Source organism: Puma concolor, chromosome C1 (genome assembly GCF_028749965.1).
Source record: "Puma concolor isolate L17-30 chromosome C1, mPumCon1.1.hap2, whole genome shotgun sequence".
Taxonomy (NCBI): Eukaryota; Metazoa; Chordata; class Mammalia; order Carnivora; family Felidae; genus Puma; species Puma concolor.
The window spans coordinates 105,840,597-105,866,080 of NC_141674.1; the positions used below are offsets into that span (position 1 = coordinate 105,840,597).

The 25,484-nt window shown below is 41.9% G+C and overlaps 1 protein-coding gene across 11 annotated transcripts in view; it reads left to right on the forward strand.

Annotated features, from left to right (window-relative positions):
• Window positions 1-24,237, forward strand: part of RPRD2 (regulation of nuclear pre-mRNA domain containing 2) — a 107,623-nt gene extending 83,386 nt beyond the window's left edge. For 2 of the 11 annotated variants that reach the window (XM_086718103.1, XM_086718106.1), the window contains 5 exons: window positions 5,440-5,722; window positions 8,051-8,311; window positions 10,324-10,524; window positions 13,570-16,336; window positions 19,806-20,237. In XM_086718103.1, coding sequence (XP_086574229.1) covers window positions 5,440-5,722; window positions 8,051-8,311; window positions 10,324-10,524; window positions 13,570-16,336; window positions 19,806-19,845 — 3,552 coding nt within the window. In that variant the 3' untranslated portion in view covers window positions 19,846-20,237. Of the gene's footprint in view, window positions 1-5,439; window positions 5,723-8,050; window positions 8,312-10,320; window positions 10,525-13,569; window positions 19,785-19,805; window positions 20,238-23,913 lie in introns of those variants that run through there. The other 9 variants (XM_086718109.1, XM_086718110.1, XM_025932055.2 and 6 more) reach the window with 6 other exon arrangements.
• Window positions 24,238-25,484: the final 1,247 nt, after the last annotated feature.

The window sequence follows — 25,484 nt, forward strand, 5'->3', positions numbered from 1 at the left end:
TTGATGAGGTCCCAATAGTTCATTTTTCCCTGTTGGGATTTATGTGATTTTTTTGTGTGTGATCAGATTTATGTTACTCATCTTTAATAGGAATATCACATAATTGATTGTATTCTTCTCATCACACAAGTTTGATGTCTTGCACTACCTGTTATATTTCTTTTGATATCTTGTTAATGTAGTGTCTTCCAGGCTTGTCCATTGAAAAGTTTTCACTTGGTAATTGCTATGGATCGAATTGTGTACTCCAAAAAGATGTTGAAGCCCTAATTCCTAGTATACATGAATGTGACCTTACTTAGAAGTAGGGTCTTTAGGGGCGTCTGAGTAGCTCAGTCGGTTGAGCATCCGACTTTGGCTCAGGTCATGATCTCGCCTTCTGTGAGTTCGAGCCCCACGTCAGGCTCTGTGCTGACAGCTCAGAGCCTGGAGCCTGCTTCAGATTCTGTGTCTCCTTCTCTTTCTGCCCCTCCTCTGCTTGCACTCTGTCTTCCTCTCTCTCAAAAATAAATAAACATTGAAAAAAATTTAAAAAAAGAAAGAAAGAAATAGGGTCTTTGCAGATATAACCAAATTAAGTTGAGGTCATTAGGGTGGGCCTTAATGCAATATAACGTGCGTCCTTATAAGAAGGAAATTTGGATACAGACAACACACAGAGAACATCATATGACAACCAAAACAGATAACTGTAGTGATGCAGCTGCAAGCCAAGGGGCATTAAGGGTGGATGGCTACCACCAGAAGCAAGGAAAAGGTAAGGAAGGATTCTGGCCAGTCTTGAAGGAAGGATAGACCTGCTGACAGCTTGATTTTGGACTTCTACCCACCAGAATTAGGAGACAATAAATTTCTGTTGTTTTAAGCCATCTAATTTGTGGTACTTTATTACCACAACCCTGGGAAAGTAATAATTAGTGTTTTATGGGGAGGTATTTTGAAACTATGTAATAAATATCTTATTCATCATTAAACCTTCAATTTATTCATGTATTTAGTCATTATGGACTTTTAGACTCTTATTTATTCAATGTTTTAATTCATTACTACCAATAATTATTGTGATGTTCAAATTGAACCAGATTTGGCCAGTGGGAGCTCCTTTCAGGCTGCTTTCTGTGTTCTTTTACATGTCCCTATCATTTTTTTGAGCATTTCATTACTTTTGGAATGAGGAGTTCCACCCTATCTTGCATTTTCTGCCAGGCCCTGGAATCAGTCATTTACCAAGGAGCCTGCATTCCTTTTCATGAAAAACTATTTAGAAACCAAGATCTGAGTACTAGGTGTACTCATTGATGTTGGGATATCACAACTTCCAGACCATTTCCTACAGAGGTGGGAAATCAATGTTTGTATGTAATTTCTGTATCTGCCTATATATATTGGAAACCATGAGTTCACATTTTTCTCTCCAATCCCAATCCAACACCACAGGATTCATTCTAGTGTTCTCCCTTTCCCCATTTGTAATTGCTTTTTCTTTTTCTTTCTTTCTGTTTTTTTTTTTTTTTCATGTTTATTTATTTTTGAGAGACAGAGTGGGAGCATGGGAGGGGGAGAGAGAGGGGCAGACACAAAATCTGAAACAGGCTCCAGGCTCTGAGCTGTCAGCACAGACCCAAACACGGGGCTCATGCTCACAAGCCATGAGATCATGACCTGAGCTGAAGTCGGATGCTTAATTGACTGAGCCACCGAGGTGCCCCTATAATTGTTTTTTCTAACAATACAAAACCTTATCCCCCTTATTTTCAACATAATCACTCACTTGATCCATCCCTGTGTGTAGCCAGACTTCCAGCACATCTATCCCTCCTCATCTACCTCTTTGAGCCCAAAGCCCAAAGCTTTCTCTGTGTCTTGGCTAGGCCTCAGCATCCCAAGCAGTGCCTTCCTGCCATGCACACGTACTCCTCTCCCATTTTGCCTCCATTATCTTACTTTAGGCTACCCAGTCTCTCTTTAGCTACAGCTAACAGATTTTGGACTAAAGTGTTCAAGATGGGATTTATCTCTATTTTCTCAAACATGTGAAACAACTATTTGGTTTTGGTCAGATAATTCCAATATTGGCTTCACCTGTTATGAGTCTGTTTCTAGTGTCTTTTTTCTTTTAGGTCATTTAGTCCTATGTCTTGGCATGCTGGCTAATTTTGTGTTGAGTGCTAACATTGTATGTGAAAGTATTTATAGTCTCTAGATGACTTTTCTTTCTCCGGAGAGGATAAACCCTGTCCTTCACTAGGTGGGTATTGTGAGAACTGATTGTATTAATCCAGTCTGAAACTGAACTGACTTGGGCTGAATTGCAGTTTGAGCACAACTTTGTCATCTTCTGGTTCTTCCCAGCTTCTAGGACATAGAGTTTCCCCACTGAGAGGCTAACGTTATCACTAGGGCCCCTCCTCTGTTGCAGGATTTGAACTCTAATCCTTGTCTCCTCACCACCATGAGATTGTGTTAAACTACTCTTTTCAAAGTTTTCTGTTTGGCTTCTTAATTCCCTCTTCTTCAGAATTTAGCAAATATCTTAATGGGGAAAAAACAGCATATTGTTGAGCCATTTCTGTCCCTTCTCTTTCACCAGAATCTTGGCCTTTCAAGTCTCTAATTTTTAGGTGTACAAATCAACAAGACTGTTAAAAGTTCTGCTTTTTTTCTTCATATTTAATAGTGGCCCTCTGCCTTGTCCTTTCACCTGAGTTCTCAAATTCTTGCCTGGTTCACCAAAATCAGCAGAACCCTGAGAGAAAAGGCAGCTGCAGAACGCCAGCTTGACTTTTCTCACAGATTCATGCGATGGGGTTTGTCACTTAAGGTTTGGTGTTCTCAGCACTCTCCAGCACACTGAAATGTGTGTGTGCGCATGCATGTGTCTGTCTGGCTGTCCTAGTTGTTCTTGGTGGGAGCGCTGCTCCACTGCAGGCTACTCAGGTATATCCAGAAGCAAAAGCTCAACTCTAGCACATTCTTTTCTGTTCCATTTCTTTTTTTTTTTTTTAAAGGGGCGTCTGGGTGGCTCAGTTGATCAGGTGCCCGACTGCGGCTCGAGTCATGATCTCATAGTTTGTGAGTTCGAGCCCTGCACTGCATCAGGTTCTGTGTTAACAGCTCAGAGCCTGGAGCCTGCTTCGGATTCTGTGTCTCCCTCTCCCTCTGCTCCTCCCCCTTCGCACTCTGTCTCTGTCTCAAAAATAAATCAACGTTAAAAATTTTTTTTTAAATAATGCTCCTTGGGGCACCTGGGTGGCTCAGCTAAACGTCTGACTCTTGATCTCGGTTCAGGTCATGATCTCATGGTTTGTGAGGCCCGTCTGCATCTTGGGCTCCACACTGGGTGTGGAGCCTGCTTAGGATTCTCTCCCTCTTCCTCTGCCCCTCCCTTGCTTGCACACAGGCACATGCACATGGTTGCGTTCTCTCTTTCTCTCTCTCAAAGAAATAATGTTTCTTGTTCAATCTACCAAAGTGATCTCACAATCTAATGGTCCAAGAGTCTTAACAAAAGAAAAAGACAGACAATTTTAGGGTATTGGTATTAAGATAATTAGAGCAATAGAATTTAAGCCAGGTGATAAAGGTTAACATCAACAATGGCACATCATATTGGTTATATGTACCCTTGATATGACACGGTGATAATAGTGCTTTATCTCTGTGGTCTTCCTCCCAAAAACCTATAATCTCAGTCTAATCAGAAGGAAAACATCAGGCAAATCTTATTTGAGGGACAGTCTACAAAATACCTGACCAATACTCCTCAAAACCGTCAAGGTTATCAAAAACAAGGAAAATCTAACAAACTTACAGAAAAGCCTAAGAAGACATGACTACTAAATGTACTGTAGTATCCTGCATGGATCTTGGAACAGGAAAAGGATATTAGATAAACACTGAGGAGGGGCGCCTGGGTGGCTCAGTCGGTTAAGCATCCAGCTTCAGCTCGGGTCATGATCTCACGATTCGTGAGTTCAAGCCCCATCCTGGGCTCTCATCCTGCTGACAGCTCCCGGCCTAGAGCCTGCTTCAGAGTCTGTCTCTCCCCTCTCTCTGCTCTTCCCCTGTCCCCCCACTCATGCTCTGTCTCTCTCTCAAAAATAAACATTAAAAAAATTATTTAAAAATTGAGGATATCTACATGAAGTATATGGAATTAAGTTAATAATTATCAAAATCAGTTCATTAATTGTGACAAATGTATCATACTAATATTAGAGGTTAGTAAAAGGGAAAATTGGGAACTCTCTGTATAATCTTTATAGTAATTTTTTATACCTAAAACTTTTAAAATCAAAAGTTTAGGGGCACCTGGGTGGCTCATTCGGTTAAGTATCTGACTCTTGACTTTGTCTGAGGTCATAATCTCATGGTTCATGATTTTCGAGCCCCACATTGGGCTCTGCGCTGACAGCATGGAGCCTGCTTGGTATTCTCTCTCTTTCTCTCCCCCTTTCATGCTTACTCTCTATCTCTCTCTCAAAATAAATAAAAATAAACTTAAAAATAATAATAAAATCAAAAGTTTCTTTTTTTCTTTAATTTTTTTAATGTTTATTTATTTTTGTAAGGCAGCTATGCTCACCACTATACCACCAATGTCTTTTAATGTTTATTTTTGAAGGAGAGACAGCATGGGGGGGGGGGGGGGGGAAGGGCAGAGAGAGGGGGAGACACAGAATTCGAGACAGGCTCCAGGCTCCAGGCTCTGAGCTGTCAGCATAGAGCGTGACATGGGGCTCGAACTCACAAACTGTGAGATCATGACCTGAACCAAAGTCAGACACATTACCAAGTAAGCCACCCAGGCACCCCCCAAAAGTTTATTTCTTAAAAAAGTCCACACTGTTTGACCTCCCAGGCTGTAGTACTTTATGGATTTGATTTTTGTCTATCTTCTTAGTCATTACTGTGTCTCCAGTACCTAGAAGATTGGCCAGCACATTTAAACTCTCAATAAATATTGGTTTGGTAAAATGGATAGAAAAGAGCAAGGGAAGATTAAGTACAGATAACCTCAAAGTTTCTAGCTTGGGCAACTATATGGATGATAATATTCATTTAAGGAAAAAAGCAGAGACTGGAAACTACTCCACGATTGACAGATTTGTTTTTTATTTTGTTTTTCAATGTTTATTTATTTTTGAGAGAGTGTATTCGCATGAGTAGGGGAAAGGTAAAGAGAAGGGGGTACAGAAGATCCCAAGCAGGCTCTGTGCTGACAGCAGAGAGCCCGATGTGGGGCTCAAACTCCCGAACCGTGAGATCATGACCTGAGAAGTCAAACACTTAACTGACTGAACAACCCAGGTGCCCTGGGTTTTTTTTTGTTTGTTTTGTACCAGTGCTATAGTTAATAACGAGGAAATCTGGTCAAAGTCAAAATAGTAATATCTTAGTCCTTTTCTCAGAGGAGTAACTCTTCTTTTTTTCTTTTAGGCATACAAAACCTTTGCTAATCGAGTGAACAATTTAAAGAAGAAGCTGGATCAATTGAAGTCAACCCTTCCTGATCCTGAAGAATCACCAGTCCCTTCCCCAAGCATGGATGCTCCTTCTCCAACTGGTTCCGAGTCTCCTTTTCAGGGAATGGGAGGTGAGGAATCCCAGTCACCAGCCATGGAGAGTGAGAAGTCTGCCACACCTGAGCCTGTGACAGATAATCGTGATGTGGAAGACATGGAACTCTCAGATGTGGAAGATGATGGGTCAAAAATCATTGGTATGTCCTTTATGTGATTAAAGGGCACCTTGTTCCTTACGTATTTTCTTTTCCCACCAACGAATCTATCACAAGCTGGTATTAAGAGCAGCAAGATTAGGGGCGCCTGGGTGGCTCAGTCGGTTGAGCGGCCAACTTCGGCTCAGGTCATGATCTTGTGGTTCGTGAGTTCTAGCCCTGCATCAGGCTCTGTGTTGACAGCTCAGAGCCTGGAGTCTGCTTTGGATTCTGTGTCTCTCTCTCTCTGCCCCTCCCCCACTTGCGCGCGCGCGCTCTCTCTCTCTCTCTCTCTCTCTCTCTCTCTCTCTCTCAAAAATAAATAAACATTAGGGGCCTCTGGGTGGCTCAGTCGGTTAATCATCAGACTTGAGCTCAGGTCATGATCTCGAGCCCTGCTTCGGGCTCTGTGCTGACAGCTCAGAACCTGGAGCCTGCTTCTGATTCTGTGTCTCCCTCTCTGTCTCTGCCCCTCCTCCTTTCATGCTCTCTCAGTAATAAACATTAAAAAAAATTTTTTTAATAAACATTAAAAAAAAAAAAAAGAGCAGCAAGATTAGATTAGAACAGCAGTGTATTATTATCCCGGTTTAGGATTTGGTATGCCACATGGGCTAAGAATCATTGCTCAAGATCTGTTCTGTTCAATATGGTAGCCACTAGCTACTTACTTGTGGCTGTTGAGCATTTGAAATGTGGCTTGTCCAACTTGAGATGTACTCTGATTTAAAGGTACTTACTGGGGAAGGGGGCACCTGGGTGGCTCAGTCAGTTAAGCATCCAACTCTTGGTTTCAACTCAGGTCATGATCTCATGGTTTATGGATTCAAGCCCTGCATCGGGCTCTCTGCTGTCAGTGTGGAGCCCACTTTGGATTCTCTTCCACTGTAGCTCTCTGCCCTTCCCTGCCCACCCCACTCAAAAATAAATATTTTTTTTAAAAAAGATACACACTGGATTCTGAAAACTTAGTACCCAAAATGAAAATATCTCAATAATTTTTATATTTATGTTCTTTAATTTTTTTTTAATGTTTATTTATTTTTGAAACAGCATGAACGGGGGAGGGTCAGAGAGAGAGGGAGACACAGAATCCGAAGCAGGCTCCAAGCTCTGAGCTGTCAGCACAGAGCCCAACACGGGGCTCAAACTCACGGACCGTGAGATCATGGCCTGAGCCGAAGTCGGACGCTTAATGGACTGAGCCACCCAGGCGCCCCAATAATTTTTATATTTATAACAGAATGAAAATATTTGAGAGATGCTTAGGTAAAATATATAATTAAAGTTAATTTTACTTGTTTCTCCCTTTTTTTTAAGTCTATTTATATTTATTTTGAGAGAGAAAGAATGAATTCCAAGCAGGCTCAGAGCCTATCCCGATGGAGGGCTTGAACTCAGCTGAAAACTGTGAGAACATGACCTGAGCTGAAATCTAAGAGTTGGATGCTTAACCAACTGAGCCACCCTAACACCCCTCTACTTTTTTTTCTAATGTGGCCATTAGAAAAGCTAAACTTACATGTGTGGCTTGAATTACATTTCTGTTGAACAGCACTGTTCTAGAAGGAGGGGCACTTATACTCTTGACCTTCCAAGATTCCAAAGCCATGCCCTGGCTGGCTCAGTAACTAGGCGTGTCTGTTGATCTTGGAGTGGTGAGTTGGAGCTCCACACCGAGTGAGGAGATTACTTTAAAAAAAAAAAAGTCTCCCAGTCTTTCCAGTACCTAGCTGGCTCAGTCAGAAGAGCATGTGACTCTTGATCTTGGGGTCTGGAGTTCCAACCCCATGTTGGGTGTAGAGATTACATACATTCTAACTAACATATATACACATGCACACAAACAGAATTAACCTGGATTGGTGCATTGTTTCTCTGACATCCCAAGCTTTATAATCATTCTTGTTAGGCAGTTGGAGTTTTGTTGGATTTAATGCATAAGTTTCTATGTCTTAGAAAGCTCTCAGGTTAATGGAAAAGAAAAGACAGGGTAATTTATGACTATAAATATTGTAACTAAAAGAACACATGTGTGCCAAATAACATGATCCCAGAAATGTACAAATTTAATACACAGTATACTAAGAAAATGCAAATAAATCTTTAAAAAGATAAAAAATGAATTTGGGAAATTTATTTTAAGCAGGTGTTGAAGGAGAGAAGCAACATAAAGAGTATGGCTTATGTAAAAATGATGAAGTGAGTGAATGATTTTTCTCTAAAGCATTGTGCTTTATACCCCCAAATCCAGATATATTAGGACACATTTCATACTGGAAGTCAAGTCTGGAAAGCAGTAATGCAGTCTCACCTCTTTTCTTTAAACAGTAGAGGACAGGAAGGAAAAACCTGCGGAGAAGTCCGCTGCTTCCACTTCTGTACCCACAAAGCCAACAGAAAGTATCTCCAAGGCCTCTTCGTGTACCCCAGTGCCTGTGACCATGACAGCAACGCCCCCTCTTCCAAAGCCTGTGAATACTTCTCTGCTGTCCCCTTCTCCAGCACTGGCTTTGCCAAACCTGGCTAATGTGGATCTGGCAAAGATCAGTTCCATCCTTAGTAGCCTGACATCAGTCATGAAAAATACTGGTAAGTAAGCCCCATAAAGAAGATAAAAGGCTTATTTTCATCTTTCTAATTGAACCATCATCAGTCTGGGTTTTTTGTTGCTTTTTTTCCTTAAATTAACAGTGATTTTTTTAAGTCGAAAAACGAATACATGGTCATTATAGAAAAATAAAATAAGGGAATAAAATAAATAACCTGCAACCCTACTACCCTGAAAGACGCTAGTTGTGTCTAACTTTACCAGTGTGTGTGTGTGTGTGTGTGTGTGTGTGTGTGTGTGTGTCTGTGAATGTTTTGGTAGATTAAATATTTGTAATAATTTTTCTTTCAATAATTGAAGCATATTGTATATGAACTTATCTAAGCCTTTATTACTAGACATCTGATATTTTTGTAATTTTTCACTGTTTTAAAGAATACTATAATGAATCACCTTGATGCTAAAATCTATGCACAACCCTTCCTAAATGGTTGATGAGTATATAGGGCTTTTTCTTTCCTTAATGGAAATGTTAATGAAAATACACACAAGTAGAGCACCTTTGTGTACATACACATCATTCATCTTCAACAGTAGAAACACATGGCCACTCTGGTTTCTGCTGTGCCTTACCCAATCTTGATAATTTTGAAGAAAATCCCAATTACTTAATTTCTTTATAAAAACTTAAATTTATATTTCTCATATAAAGACCAAAAAAACCCATACAGTTTGTTTTTTTTTTAATATAATTTATTGTCAAGTTGGCTAACATACAGTTTGTACAGTGTGCTCTTGGTTTTGGGGGTAGATTCCCATGATTCATTGCTTACATACAACACCCAGTGCTCATCCCAACAAGTGCCCTCCTCGATGCCCATCACCCATTTTCCCCTCTCCCCCCCAGCCAACATACAGGTTTTTAATCTTTTCATGTTATACTAAAATGATCACCAAAAATGTACTATTTTATGTACCAAGCACATGAAAGTTCCCTTTGTTTCTCAGCCTCTCCAGCACTATTTTGTTTTATTTTAATCTTTGTCAAATTCAGTCTTAAAAGTCATTTGTTTTGGGGTGCCTGACTGGCTCAGTCAGTAGAGCATGCAGTTCCTTTTAAGTAATCTCTACATCCAATGTGGGACTCAAACCCACAACGCTGAGATCGAGTCGCACACTCCACCAACTGAATCAAGCCTGGTACCTCAAGCATGCATCTCTTGATCTCAGGGTCATGCGTTGAAGCCCTACATTGAGTATAGAGATTACTTAAAAAAAAAAAAAAAAAAAAAAGTAACTTGTTTTAATTTACATTTTTTTGATTAACAATGTGATAAAAACTTTTTCATTTTTATTTTTCTTTGTGAAATATCTACCTATTCATATTTTTGTCATTCAAAAATTATTCTTTTTTTTATTATATACCCTTTTTTTTCTGAATTAAAAATTAACACAGTGTTTTAAAATACAAAGATGTAGGAGCACCTGGCTGTCTCAGTTGGTGGAGCATGGGACTCTTGATCTCAAGGTCATGTGTTCAAGCCCCATGTTGGGCATGGAACTTGCTTAAAAAAATAAATAAAATATAAAGATGTAAAGGAAGTTGCTTATATGATCTCATTTTAAAGGCCTTTTCAAAAGCAAATAATTTATTAATCACATAGAATTATGCAGTGGGTTGAGTTACACAATTGGAATGGCTCTGATCATAATAAGCCAGCAATATTTACTGAGCACCTACAAGATTCTGTGGTGTTGATGCCATTTGGTAGAAAGAAAAGAAGTAGGTTCCCTAAGTCTCTTTTGGCTCTGAAAACTAAAAAATACATCTGAAAGTACTTGTTTACTTTAGGGGTGTTCAAAGTAGACAGCAAATTTTAATCTAATTTTCATATTTTTTCCTTTGTACAAGCCATGATATGCCCTATTTGTGGATCTGTCACAGAAGCATTCCTGTTAAACATACCAAACTGGTTTGAGTGAGTGGAAAGTTATTGTGAATTTAATGGTCATTTTGAACCGAATTTTCTTGAGTTAATCTTTCTGCCACCAGGGGTCAGTCCTGCATCAAGACCTTCTCCAGGAACTCCTACAAGTCCCAGCAACCTCAGCACTGGCCTGAAAACACCTGCACCTGCCCCGACAACATCTCACAATCCTCTGGCAAATATCCTCTCAAAGGTGGAGATCACCCCAGAGAGCATTCTGTCTGCTCTTTCCAAAACCCAGACACAGTCAGCCCCTGCACTGCAAGGTAAACTGACCTGTGCCACAGGGACTTGAATTGTGATTGTTTGTCTCTGGCTTAATCCTGGGTTCCAGTTCTGAAGCATCCAAAGCCATGAAATGTATAATACAGTTAGTTCATTGTCTTAATTTATATTTCTTATCTACAAGCTGGCATTTATAGAATCAGAAACTGTCAAAGCTGAAAGAGACAAAATACCATCTGGTCTAATCCCCTCCTTTTCAGGTGAGGAGAATAAGGCTCAGTGAAGTGATGTGACCTGATTAAGGTTACAAATTTATCTACTCAGTGATGAGTTGAGACTAAAAGCCAGATTGCTTGACTGGATTCTAGTATTCTTTTACCTACACCATGAGCCCTCTAGGGGCTGCATTTATTCCAGCTCTGAGGACCGGTTAGTATATGTTGAGGCTTATATTTTTAATGTTAACCAAAGCTAAAGACAGTAAGAAAGGTCAATCTACCATCAAAAATCTTATGAGAAATGATTTTCTTTTTTTATGTCCCTAATTTAGAGGCCTTTATTTGTAGGTATAGCACATCTCTGTACCTGTAATCTCTACCTTATTTGAACCTAGTATACTTTGTTAATTATCTGTTTTGTGTCTAAAACTGCTTTAATATTTTTTCATAAAACATACCTGCTCTCTGTTCTCAAAACCTCCAGATACAAGCACAATCGTTATTTAGCACCTCAGTATAATTATGCAGTGAATTATAAATATCAGAGCAATATCTTCAATACAGTGATTTAACTCTGTATCAAAGTTCTCAACCAGGAACCTCCAGGGGACATTAATAATACTTACAGCTTTTCCTTTCAGTAGATTATGACACCAGCGTCATGTGGACTTTCTCATCAGGCAAAATTTGAACAGAACTAGGTGTTCTGACAGCATGTGTTTTTGGGGACCCCAGAAGACTCCATCTTTGTGGAGTAACTGGGTGGTTCATCACCTTTCATTTCCTTGTGGAAGATAGAATGCTTGACTTTTAAGAAACTTTATCCAGCAACTTAAATAGATGCATTTTTAAAAGCCTATAGAGATTCTAAGGGATCTCTTAGAACTTTGCTCTGATTGTGTCACCCACAGCCATTATTGACAGATTTTTAACACAAAAGAATGACTTCAATGGGCAAAAGTCCAATAGAGTATGGCCCGTTAAGATTGAAGAAAGGTGCTGTGCCTGGGTGGCTCAGGCAGTTAAGTGTCTGATTCTTGATTTTATCCCAGGTCATGACCTCACGAGTCTGGCTCTGCACTGACAACGTGCTCTCTCTCGCTCTCCCTCTCTCACTCTCTCTTAAATAAATAAACTTAAAAAAAAAATCAAAGAACAATATTAACATTTAGTGGTAAGGGACTATATCACCTATTATCAGAAATCTGAGTAGTGTCTATCTTAACAAGATGATCTTTTGAAGAAATCCCACAGTATCTGAAAGATATGCTGAAATATCTTAAAAATCATGATGTCATATGTCATGTTCTAGTGCTTGAGGACTTCTGATTTTGGTATGAACAGTGGCTGCTAAGAATTAAATCAAACTGTTAGGAGGGGGAAGTTACATAGCCAGAGAACTTTTCGGAAATGAAACATGTTTTTTGTTTGTTTGTTTCAGCAGGATAATTGAAATAATATTTGTTATTCAGATATTAGTGAATATTAGATAACATGCACCATTAAATATATAACTTTATGGCAGTTAAAAATGTTCCAAGGATGGGGGCACCTGGGTAGCTCAGTCAGTTAAGTGTCCGACTTTGGTGTAGGTCATGATCTCACGGTTCATGAGTTTGAGCCCTACATCGGGCTCTGTGCTGACAGCTCAGAGCCTGGAGTTGCTTCAGATTCTGTGTCACCCTCTCTCTGCCCCTGTCCTGCTCACACTCTGTTTCTGTCTCTCAAAAACAAATAAAACATTAAAAAAAAAATTTTTTTTAATGTTCCAAGGATGGAGTAATCTCCGAATTCTTCAGAGCTTAAGTCTGTTGGTAAATATGGATTAAAATTGAAATCTTGAAGAATCATTAAGTAAAGTACCATATAAAGTACTGGTGTCTTTCATCACACCATTATGAAGGAACAGTTTTAGTGTATGACGAAAAGCTACAAATCCGGGTGAAGTATGCCCAAAAGGTTTTCATTTATGACCAGAAATTGGGTAAATTTGCCAACACATGATTGAATTTATAGGACCTCCTTTTATCTCTTTGTCAAGTATTTTTCTAAAAAGTTTTCTACAGGAGGAGCAGTTTGCTTTGGTGGACTTCAGCCTTTACCCCAAAGAATTCTTTCTCAGAGCTTCTGAGGTTTTGTCTATCAGTGAGTAGGGTTGAATCTCATCAGTGTCAACTTGGGTAGATGAATAATTCTTAAATTTTCCAAGCTATAAGATGATCTAGCTTTGTAAGTCTTTGGGGTGTGTGTTTGCATGTTTACTATTGCTACATTTTACAACCAAAAATGATAGTGAAACCATTGTTTCCCCAAAGTCTAGCAAGAGATGCTTGAAAAAAGTGTCCTGTTCAAACAAATTTCAGCAATGTGCATACGTGATCTCTCTCTTGAGAATAAATAACAGTGTTCGTTAACATACTAGAAACAATTGCAGAGGCTAGAAAGGAATATCTATTTGCATTTACAGAAACAGTTCTACAGATCAAATGTTAAGAAATACTGGCTTAAAGTATTATTTTAAGGATAATTTGCCTCCTTTCTCTTCCTGCTTTGTCTTGTTTAAACTATGAATGATTCTGACACTAAAATCTTCCCTTTCCTGTTGCCTTTTATTGTGCTGTGTTAGACTTGTTTGATGACTGTACTAGAAACATTTCAGTAATTTGCTCTCTTTATATTGAGAAATAGGTCCAGTATTTTCTATGACATTTAGCCATTGCTTGTTTGGTCTGGATTCTCTTTGGCCTCATATTTTAATGTCTATCTGGTTCCCGCTGGAATGAATGAGAATATCCGATTAGCCTACATTGTTTTAATTGTAGGGCAGGCAGTTGTTCTTTTTAACTCCTTTAATCTCTGTTTCTACAGGCCTGTCATCTTTACTTCAGAGTGTTACTGGGAACCCAGTCCCAGCCAGCGAAGCTGCATCCCAGAGCACTTCAGCTTCCCCTGCAAACACCACAGTCTCTAGCATCAAAGGAAGAAATCTGTCCTCCAGTACCCAATCCTTTATTCCTAAAAGCTTCAACTATTCTCCTAATTCATCAACTTCTGAAGTCTCTTCGACATCAGCTAGCAAGGCCTCAATTGGGCAAAGCCCAGGGCTCCCAAGCACTACTTTTAAGCTACCATCCAACTCTATGGGGTTTACAGGAACCCACAGTACTAGCCCTGCTGCCCCACCTACTGAAGTTGCCATGTGCCAATCTTCAGAGATCTCCAAGCCAAAGCTGGAGTCTGAGTCCACCTCTCCAAGCCTGGAAATGAAGATCCACAACTTCTTAAAAGGTAATCCTGGTTTCAGTGGCTTAAACTTAAACATCCCAATCCTGAGCAGCTTGGGGTCCAGTGCCCCAGCAGAAAGCCACCCCTCAGACTTCCAGCGTGGCCCTACTAGCACGTCAATTGACAACATTGACGGAACCCCTGTGCGGGACGAACGGAGTGGGACGCCCACCCAGGATGAGATGATGGACAAGCCCACATCCAGCAGTGTAGACACCATGTCCCTGCTTTCTAAGATCATTAGCCCTGGTTCCTCAACACCCAGCAGTACAAGATCACCACCCCCTGGGAGAGAGGAAAGCTACCCCCGGGAACTCTCCAATTCTGTATCTACATATCGACCTTTTGGCCTGGGCAGTGAATCACCCTATAAACAGCCTTCGGATGGAATGGAGAGGCCATCTTCCCTGATGGACTCTTCACAGGAGAAGTTCTATCCAGATACTTCTTTCCAGGAAGATGAGGATTACCGAGATTTTGAATACTCAGGGCCTCCACCCTCTGCCATGATGAACCTAGAGAAGAAGCCGGCCAAGTCTATCCTGAAGTCAAGCAAGCTCTCTGATACCACCGAATACCAGCCAATCCTCTCCAGTTATAGCCACAGGGCCCAAGAATTCGGGGTAAAGTCTGCCTTCCCTCCATCTGTAAGGGCTCTCCTGGACTCTAGTGAGAATTGTGACCGTCTCTCCTCTTCCCCCGGGCTATTTGGTGCCTTCAGCATAAGAGGGAGTGAACCGGGGTCTGACCGGTCACCGTCACCGAGTAAGAATGATTCATTTTTCACCCCTGACTCCAACCACAATAGCTTGTCTCAGTCTACCACTGGGCATCTCGGTTTGCCGCAGAAGCAGTACCCAGAGCCTCCTCACCCAGTCCCACATCGTTCCCTTTTCTCTCCGCAGAATACCCTTGCCGCTCCCACGGGCCACCCACCCACACCAGGCGTGGAGAAAGTCCTGGCCCCCACCATTTCCACCACGTCGACGATTGAGTTTAAGAATATGCTTAAAAATGCCTCGCGAAAGCCCTCGGATGATAAGCATTTTGGCCAGGCCCCCAGCAAGGGCACTTCAAGTGATGGTGTCGGCCTGTCAAACCTCGCCCAGCCCAGCTTGACAGCCACCGATCAGCAGCAGCAAGAAGAGCACTACCGCATAGAAACCCGAGTCTCCTCCTCCTGCTTAGACTTGCCTGACAGCACCGAAGAGAAGGGGGCCCCTATAGAAACCTTGGGTTATCATAACGCATCCAATAGGAGGATGTCAGGGGAGCCGATACAGACCGTAGAGTCCGTCCGAGTTCCTGGGAAGGGAAATAGAGGACACGGGCGCGAGGCTTCAAGGGTGGGTTGGTTTGATCTGAGCACCTCAGGCAGCTCCTTTGACAATGGCCCCACAAGTGCCTCTGAGTTGGCATCCCTTGGGGGTGGGGGCAGCGGAGGCCTCACTGGCTTTAAAGCAGCACCATACAAGGAACGGGCATCCCAATTTCAGGAAAGTGTCGGCAGCTTCCGTTCCAACAGTTTCAACTCAACATTTGAGCATCATCTCCCCCCATCCCCCTTGGAACATGGGACACCCTTCCAGAGAGAGCCAGTGGGGCCGTCATCTGCCCCACCTGCCCCTCCTAAGGATCATGGGGGTATCTTCTCTCGAGATGCACCCACTCATCTACCCACAGTGGATCTTTCGAACCCCTTCACAAAGGAGGCGGCCCTGGCCCATGCTGCCCCACCCCCTCCTCCTGGAGAGCACAGCGGAGTTCCTTTCCCCACCCCACCCCCTCCTCCACCCCCTGGGGAACATAGCAGCAGTGGTGGGAGTGGTGTTCCCTTTTCTACTCCACCTCCTCCTCCACCCCCTGTTGACCACTCTGGGGTTGTACCCTTCCCAGCTCCACCACTGGCAGAGCACGGAGTGGCGGGAGCTGTGGCAGTATTTCCCAAGGACCATAGTTCCCTTCTTCAAGGGACCCTGGCTGAGCATTTTGGGGTGCTCCCAGGACCCAGGGACCATGGGGGCCCCACCCAACGGGACCTCAACGGCCCTGGCCTTAGCCGTGTACGAGAGAGCCTCAGCCTACCCTCCCATTCTCTGGAGCATCTGGGCCCAGCCCATGGAGGAGGAGGTGGGGGAGGCAGCAACAGCAGCAGTGGCCCCCACTTGGGTCCCTCACACAGAGACGCCATCAACCGGAGTGGTATGATTTTGCGGAATCCCCGGCCAGACTTTCGGCCTAGGGAACCTTTTCTCAGCAGAGACCCATTCCACAGTCTAAAGAGACCCAGGCCACCTTTTGCTAGGGGCCCTCCGTTCTTTGCACCAAAACGCCCATTCTTCCCTCCCAGGTACTGATGGAAACCAAGGGAAAAGCATTTTGAACAGTCTAGAGAGCATTGGAAGTAGGAGTTTGATTTATTATTGTTTTTATTTGATTTCCTTACTTTGATCTTTTTTTTTTTTTTTTAATGACAAAGGGCCTCCCTTCGAAATTAAAAAGTCAAACATGCTTGCATTTCACTATTCCATCCAGTCTGCTCTCCCACTGCACTTAACCCAAGCTACTTGTATTTTACAGAGGCTGGGGGGCAAAGAAACACAACCAGAGCCATTTCATTTGGCTGGGGGTTTGAGGGGGTGGGGAGGAAAACAAATCTTACCCATTTACTGAAGAGTATTACATTTGAAATAAAACTTCCATCAGTACAGAGAATAACGTGCAATGTTGGGATGTTCTTTGGGCTTGGCTTATCAAGTAGTCAATGGAAGGATCCCTTTCCCCTTCTCTCTCCCATTGAGTAACTACTGTGACCAGCTTGGCTCCCTTTCCTGTATGCTCTGTGCCCTGCTGACAAGCCGAGAGATGTTGCAAGGGGAAATAGGTGGGAGACCGTGGACCTTTGAAGTTTTGTTTTGTTTTGTTTTGTTTTTTAAAGACCTATTGAAGTTGGGTTCTTTACCTTTCTCCTAAAATCTTACCAAAAAAAAAAAAAAAGAAATGAACCTCTTCTTCTAAAGGACTATTTGGAACTTTGAGGAGATACAGGTGTCATTCTATCCTAGTAAAAATTATTACTCTTCATCCTTGGAATGAAAGAGAGGGGGCTAAATATAATCTCCAGGTTAAAATAAGGTGTGCCTCCAATGTTAGAGTTAGAGACAGGAACCAGTAACGGTGCCGTGTGACCTGCCCATCGCTCATAAATGCAAACGGGAGACTTCTATAGCTTGGCACGTCCTGCAACCAAGCTCATGCTTCCTGCTATTCTTTCTTGATTGACTTTTTCTCCCTCGGTTTGCACGTCTGCTTTGGCCAGAAAGAAAAGTCACTACAGTTGACAATTGCTAATAAAGGCGCAACTGAAATATTACCTTTGAATTTTTTAATGTAAGAGATAGATTTTTTACCATGATGCCTCCCAAATGTTAAGTGATGCTTGATGGTTTTCAGCAAAGGTGGAGTAGTAGGGAAAGGGAACTATTGACCTGCATCTTTCTTTCCTCTTCGCCCTAGTCCTGCATTTACCCCTGTTCTTGGTATTTCAAAGGAGGAGGTTGGATAACATCTTGCTATACATTCTACCTCTTCAGAAGTGTTTTAGTGACAAGTGGGTATACATATCTTTACAGAGGAGGACCTGAGAAATCCAAATTTCCCCCATTCTACAGCTAGCAGCCTGTCACATTTCAAGGCTCAAGCCTTATCCCCACCTTCCGCTTCCCCTAGGAAATAAAGAATGTTTCTGCCCTTAGTCATTTTACACAAGAATGGTTTGCTTTCCTTCTCCCCAAACTGAAAGGCTTCTTTATATTTCCACAACTAGTACTGGGAAAAAAGACAATCAGTACGCTTTGAGTGTTTATAACTTTATATCAAGGAACACTGAAAAGCAAATACTGCTTTACTATTATTTTATATTATTTAGTGTCTTACCCCAAGGTATACACACTGGTAATATCCAGCTAGATGAGTAAAACAATATGTGTTCTTTTTTTAGGGAATCCTAGCAAGTTTCATATTTTCTTCTATGTGAGTATAGAACTGTAGGAAGTATAGGGATTGCTTTGGATTCCTCTAGTAAAATATTAAAGATGGGGGAGAGTGGACAACATAGTGACAGAAGATGACTCTTTGTGTCAGCATAAACTTGCTTTTCAGATCAAGAGCAGCTTAAACCAGGTGTGCGTCATAGTTTGGGAGTTTTTGTGTAATTTATTCCATGTTATTTATTTGGGCTCGCCATGTGCTCTGTGGCTAGGAGGCCACGAGTCCTTCATCTTCCTGATGCATTTCTGGTCTTAAGCCAACTGTTGTGTCTTTGACCCTCTCGAGACTCTCCGCCCTATAGCTCTCCCCCACAAAAATGCATGATGCCATGACCTTTTGTGTGGAGTGGGGTGTATAGTGTAGCAAAGCAAAGAAATGATATAGTTATGTTGAGTCCTGAGACATTTGTTTAGGGAAAAGTGTAAGCAAGAGTAAAGGGAGGGGTGGGGGGAGGGGGGGAGAGAGTTCTAATTGACTCAAAACTGAAATGGATTTTTTTTTTTTTTGCAGAAATTAAGTGGGATGTTTTTCATTCTAGAATAAAAGAATGTGAATTCTTTCTGCTGCTCTTGTTTAAGCTAAAAGTAACGTTTACTTGAAAAGGCTCTCTGACCATTTGATTTTATCAGAAAATGTGGAGATGTCAGGAAAGTGGCTTCCTAAATGTTGGGGCAGGGTGATTGTCCTCAAAAGCATGATGACTAATACATGAAAGGAAGACCTTGTACAGTTTAAAAGATGGACTTTTAAGGGTTGGGCTCTTTTGTGGGGTGTTTTGTTTTTTAAGCTACAAAATCCTCATTGAGTTTGTTTCAGGATGGACGGGAGGATTTGTATGTGACTGTCGGGTGTTAACTTTAAGGAAGTCTGTCTACAGCAGTAAATGAAGATGACAGTGTATATATGTGATATAGTGAAAAAAGACAATTCTGGTATTCATAACATGAAACAAAGGGGTTTTATTCTTTCTGTGTCTGTGATTTAAAACTCCACGCCCATGCTCTGACTTTTGTATTTCAACCTGAGTTTAAAAATATAATAAACAAGATTTTTTTAAAGAAAGCATAACATAGTGTGTCTTGGCAAGGACATGATTTATATGAAATCAGAATATGCGAAGTTGTTACTAAGGTCTTGGTGCTCACTGTAAAATCACAGACAGAGAATTGGTGGGGGGGTCGTGAATATGCTGGTACTGCTTAAAACGCAGTGATAGTATCAGAAATCAAGTCCTTAAGTATTGAGAGTTTACTCTCCAGTCAGCTTAGATGACAGCCCCCTCCCTATTTCTCTCTGCCCTCCCAAAAGGTGAGCATAAATGGATTTTGGTTTGATGCCAGGGAGGGTAAAATGATAAGAGAGTAGGACTTTTATCCTTTTTGATCCCAGGAATACAACGTTTGTGATATATATGGTACAGCTAACCTATCTGGATAATGTGAATATGCTAAACTTCCTAATGCAGAATATTCACTATCAGTCCTGAAGTTATCGGGTCATGCAGAATTAAGCTTCAGCTGTTAATTGTTTTGAAGCCGCTGTAAAATACTGCTTTCTCCCCCTTTTTTTCCTCCCCCCCCCTTTTTGAATGGGTGGGGGTGCCTGTTAAGATTAAAATTAGATATGTTGAATGATATTCTCACGTGTTCAGTGTGGAAAACAAAACAAGTACATGCTTTAGAGGCAACAACAATGAAATCCTTTTGAAATGTGTATTAATATCATTTAATAAAATAACTAGTTCTGAAGGTTTGACATTTTTCTTTGAGATTTCGGGCTTTGACCAAGGTCTCCTGGCTTCCGTGGTGAGCACAACTAGGAGAGAAAACTTCTTCAGGAGCTGAAACTGCTGCTTTGTGGAGCAGACCTATGGTTGGAAAATCTAAATTTTCTCCAGCAAAGACCCTACATGACTGTCCAGGGCTGAAGGTGAAACCAGCTACAGGATGCAGAAAGAAGGCCTGGATGTATCTCTGAAGATCTGATTGTATTGGCTTTTGGTATAAGTGCGACGGGGGTCAAGGGGACGGGGTGTGTGCCTGCACATTTGAGGTGCACAGATACCACAGACCACCCGTCTTGTCCCTTCCTTGTGACCACTTGCACTTGCCTGTCTTCCAGCCATTCTTTTTTTTTTTTTAATCTCTTTGTCCCCAGTATTATGTTTTTGTTTTCCAGTTTAATAAAGTATGGTTTCCTTTGTTGTGTGGTTGACTTTCCCCCTCTCACACTGATCTTAATCCAAGTGTTCCCTTTGACTTCCAGTGCTCGGTGTCACTGAAGGCAATCTGAGCCTCTGTGATCTTCATGGCCGTGTGGGTTTTCTGTTTGATCCTCTGTGTAATTCAGTTTTGGAAAGGGGATGATGGGTGGGGTAAAATCAAGATGTTAAGGGAGTGGTTGGTAATGAAGTGGGATATACTGTATGGATAACTATTTGTGTATGTCTTCAAAAAGTTGTACAGTTGTGAGTGAAGAAGCATTTTTGAAGCAAGCCTAGAGTTGGGGTGGTGGTGGTAGGGATCCTTCTGGTTCATTCTTTTCCCACATCTACCCTTCTTGCTGTGAATGGCAGTCTGTCATACATAAGCCACACTTAACCCTCTCTTGCCCTATCCCTTTTTCATACCCCAGTGAAGCTTAATAAAGGAATGTTGGCTTTAAGGGGTGAAGAGAGAGTCACCACATCTGGACCCCACCTAGGTCACTGGCGGGGTAAAAGGTTCTAAATAGCAACCTTCATTACGTGAAGTTCCACACGTCACTGGACACTTCAGAAATAGCAGCCTAGGAATACACCCAGTAGGTAGGGCATACAGTTGTATTGGCTGCTTCTGGAATCTGGCTCACCCTTTTCCTTATCCCCTCTTGGCACTTTGACTTGCCCAATTGGTTTCTTTCTCCACCCCCAAGGAATCAACAGCTTTTAGACTTCCACATTTGCCTTTCTGGGCATGTTGAAAATGTGCAACTTCAAACCCCCGTTTTATTTAAGGCACTCTGTAGAAGAGGGATGCGTTACCCACTCATGTATGTAGGCAGTAACACAAACATCATCCAAATGGGTTTTGGGGTATTGGGGCGTTTCTCATACTTGTTTATGAGTAACTATGGACATGTCCAGTCAGCTGCTGTTCACAATTGCTGAGTAATAACTCACTGAGACTGCATAGACAAAGCTACAAGAGGTTCACGCAAGTGAGATAGCTCTTAAGTAAACATCCTCTTCTCCCTTCCCCCCCCCCCCCCAACCCCCATAGAAGTAAGGAGAAGCGCGTGCTTTGAAGGAAAGGAGCAAGTGCAGTGTAAAACTGCCAAATTGCTTCTAACTGCTGGGGAAGAGCGCATTTGATGCTTAGTTAAGTCTGAGGAAAAGGGCATAACGCTGAGGTCTACTTAGGAATTGCTACTGTAGTTACCTAATGGCACCATCATTTTTTTTTCTTCTGCCCCTACCCTTTGTTCTCACTGTAGCAAGAGTCAAAAGTTGAAAATACAGACATGGGTGGAGGGGCTAGTGAGCAGTGCCAAAAGAAAAAAAAAAAAAAAAAACCACAGGCTGCAGGGTTTTATTTGACTCAAAAGTGTGCTGGCTAAACCCATCTGCCCTGGATCTGTTGGATTCATAGCAACTTTACTTCCTCATCCCCATTATGTCTCCTTTATTCTTGCCACATAATTTGTGGGAAAGAGAAGATAAGAGAACTTGAAACTTTGTGCATTTTCCTTGTGGTATTTCAGTTGGAATGGATAGAGAGGAGATGGCCCCGTCCAGTTCCCTGTTTCTTCCTCCCCATGGCTAGAAATCCTTTCCACTTGTATGAAACAACACATAAGATCCCGTGTCTGCTAAACAGCCAACCATCGCCGAGGGCAGTAGAGATCAGTAAAGGATTAATTTGAGATCTTGATTATTGGGCAGTGGGCTTGGTTGTACATTGCCTTCTAGAGCTGTACCTAGGACCTTCTTTGAGAGTACTTTGCTCTTGACCTTTGTTTTTTACTTCCAACATCAACCTAAGCTGACAATCCCTGCAACGGCTCCTGTGTTTGGGAGACTGCTACGTTTTTTCCCTTGGCCTTACCTCACACCTCAGGGTCACTTAAAGGGGAAGGGGGCTTGGAGATGGCTCTGTCTTTGTTTCTCTTTTACAGACTCAAGAGTTGTCTTGGGGAAGGGAAATCAGAGATTCTAGGTGAGCTGAAGGCCTTTTTTTTTTTCCCGAAAACAACTCATCCCCAGGCCCTGGTAGGAAGTTTCCCTCTTTTTATTTATCAGCAAATGTGGCAGGACTTTATCTCCTTTTTTCTGGCATCTTAAAGTAAAACCTTGGCCCCACCCTGCATCTTCATCACTAAGGATTTGGGGTGTTTTTTGTGTGTTTGTTTTAAGTAAATCTCCCCACACCACCTACTTTTAGCCACTTGGCTGGTTCTCTGGGCCTCAAAAACATTTGGTGACAATGACAAACCTTTATATATTTTACCCTCTTAAATTTTGCTTTTTTACCTCCGGTATCTTTTCTACTTCTTGGGTACAAAGAAATTTTGTGAAGAGCTGGGATAAATTTGGAGGTATATGTTGATCCTGGTGACAAGTGGAAATGTACTTTACCTTCAATGGAGAGCATTCTTACAAATATGTAGTTTAGGAATATAAATACAACACTTCTTCAACAAAAGCTTTAGCTAACTGGTGATGTTCTAAAAGTGGAGTAAAGCTGAGAATTTCCCAAAATGTGATTAATGGTCTAGGATACCCATTACTGAGGATTGCCTTTTCCCTGGACTTCTGTGAAATCTGCTGGCATTATTTTCTAAACAGTTATTTCTTCTTTGGTCAGAGAAAATCTGGTAAGACGGGTCTTTTCTTGGCTTTTTATTAGACCCTTTTCTCCACTCTATATTAAAGGCCTCTTTGGCTCTCCAAGTGATGTACCCTGGAGAGAAAACGGGAACTCTGCTATCAAACATAATGCATTAGGACTGTTCTGGTCGCTGAAAGGCAGCACGGCATGGCATAACACAGGCTTTGGATTCGGATTGACTGAGGCTTGACTTCTCTGAGGGTTTTCTGTGTTTTAAAGAGAGCATGAAAAGAGCTATTACTTGTCAGGGTTCTTGGAATTAAATGATAGTGAAGGCATCACACTTGGCACATAGTGGGTGTTTGGTGATATTCTGGGTGGAAGGTAAGAGAAGTTTTAGAGATAGATGTTTCCCAGGCAGACTAGTGGGTTAAAATTCCCCGAGGCTGAGACATGGTGGTCACAGACCAGAAATTGTAAAAGAACAGATCATTAATGCATTAGTCTTAACTAGCTTGCTATTCCTTGCTAGCTGGCTGGCTTGTTTGCTACAAGGAGAAAAATGTAATAACTCCTGACATTCCTTCCTTCCTCCACTGCAACACAAGTTACATAGGTGATGATGTAGTCGTTGATTGATGGGTATCCCATGAGCCCTCAGTTCACGGCATTGCATACAGTAAGTCAGTGCATGTTTGAGGGATGAGTGCTGGAAGTTGCCGTAACAGTGTAGCCTACTTATTCTACCATCCCTCTAGTATCTGACAAAAGAGGACAAGGTACAATGATCAAAGAATGTATGTGTCAGTAAATTTATCCTTTGGAGTTTTAAGTCAATACAGTGATTGATGCATTCTTAATTCAATACTGAGCACCTACCATTTTGTTACCTGCAATGTAACATTCCCAACCCTTTTGGTGCAAAGCCATGGGGAAAGTTCTGCTTGTCACACTTTTTGAACGCCATTTTAAAATCCTCTCTGCCTTTTCCCAGCCCTCCACACCACCCCTCCCACACACAAGTAATTTTCCTGTTCCACAGTCTTGTCTGTTTCTTTTTTTATTTCAGGGTGTCTTAACATACCAGGAGAGGGAGCCAAGATCCAGAGTGATGCCTGTGACTCAAATCAACTGCTGCCTTCCCCAGAAAGAACCTCTGGCCTCTGGAAACCTAGATTTAACAGCTTTCTCTGACAGCTCTTCCTCCACAACTCTTGATTCCATCACCATTGGAAAATTGAGAACCATCTAACCATCCCCACCCTCAGGTGAGGGGACAAAGGGGAGTTACTGAGAACCTTACAGCTGCTCCTAAGTCCATTTCCCCTCATACTTTACCACAAATGTGACCGTGTTTCAATTTTTACTGTATAAAATAAACCAAATATACCCAGTCCTCTGTCCTAGATATCACAGGGAGTAAGAAGAGATTAAAGGAAGTGGAGAGCTAGGATGGGAGTGAGAGGCAAGGTCTTGTGTAGGAAACAGAAAGCTAAGATTCTAGGGTCAGGTGCCTCTTTCTGAAGTGATGGAGTATACTGGAAGTAAATTCTATTGTCAGAGATAGCATGGTGTGGTAGAAGAGTGTAAAACTTGGATTCAAGGGGCGCCTGGGTGGCTCAGTCAGTTAAGCGGCCGACTTTGGCTCAGGTCATGATCTCACGGTCTGTGAGTTTGAGCCCCTGTCGGGTTCTGTGATGACAGCTCAGCCTGGAGCCTGTTTCGGATTCTGTGTCTCCCTTTCTCTGACCCTCCCCCGTTCATGCTCTGTCTCTCTCTGTCTCAAAAATAAATAAACGTTAAAAAAAAAAACAAACTTGGATTCAAAATCTAGTATCAGCACTTACTGTTTGACCTTAAGTCATTTATTTTCTCTGACCTTAAATTCTTTCATCTGTAAAATTAAGAGGTCGCTAAGGTCCCTCTTAAGCAATAGGACTATTTAGAAATTGCAAGTGCCCTCTGTAGATTCTTTGGTCCAGCCCCAAAGCTATTAAATTTATTTATTCTAACGGTATGTCGCTATTATAGCCCATTACTGAGTACCACTCATGATTTACATGAAACTAACCTCGACAATTGGGAGTGTTACTATTATTATACCCATTTTGTTTTTTTAAGATTAAAAAAAATTTTTTTAATGTTTATTTTGAGGGAGAGGGAGAGGGAGAGCACAAGCCACAGAGGGGCAAAGAGAGAGGGAGACAGAGAATCCCAACCAGGCTCCATGCCAATCAGCGCAGAGCCCTCTGCTACGATCAGCCCCAAGGAACCAAGAGATCATGACCTGAGCAGAAATCAAGAGTTGGACGCTTAACCTACTGAGCGACCCAGGCGTCCCTAGATTTTTAAAGTAATCTCTATGCCCAAAGTGGGGGCTCCAACTCACAACCCCAAGATCAAAAGTCTCACGCTCCACTGACTGAGCCAGCCAGGAGCCTCTATTGCTATTTTATATATGAGAAAATCGAAGTTTAGAAGAAACGGAGTAATCCACCTAAAATTATATTGTGAATGGCAGGTCCAGGATTTAACACTTGGTTCCAACGTCTATCCCCCTGCTTTCTACCTGCCAGTAAAGACGATATAAAAGAAAACCTATGGTTAAAAGGAAATGACTAGCTACCCTTTCCCCTCCGT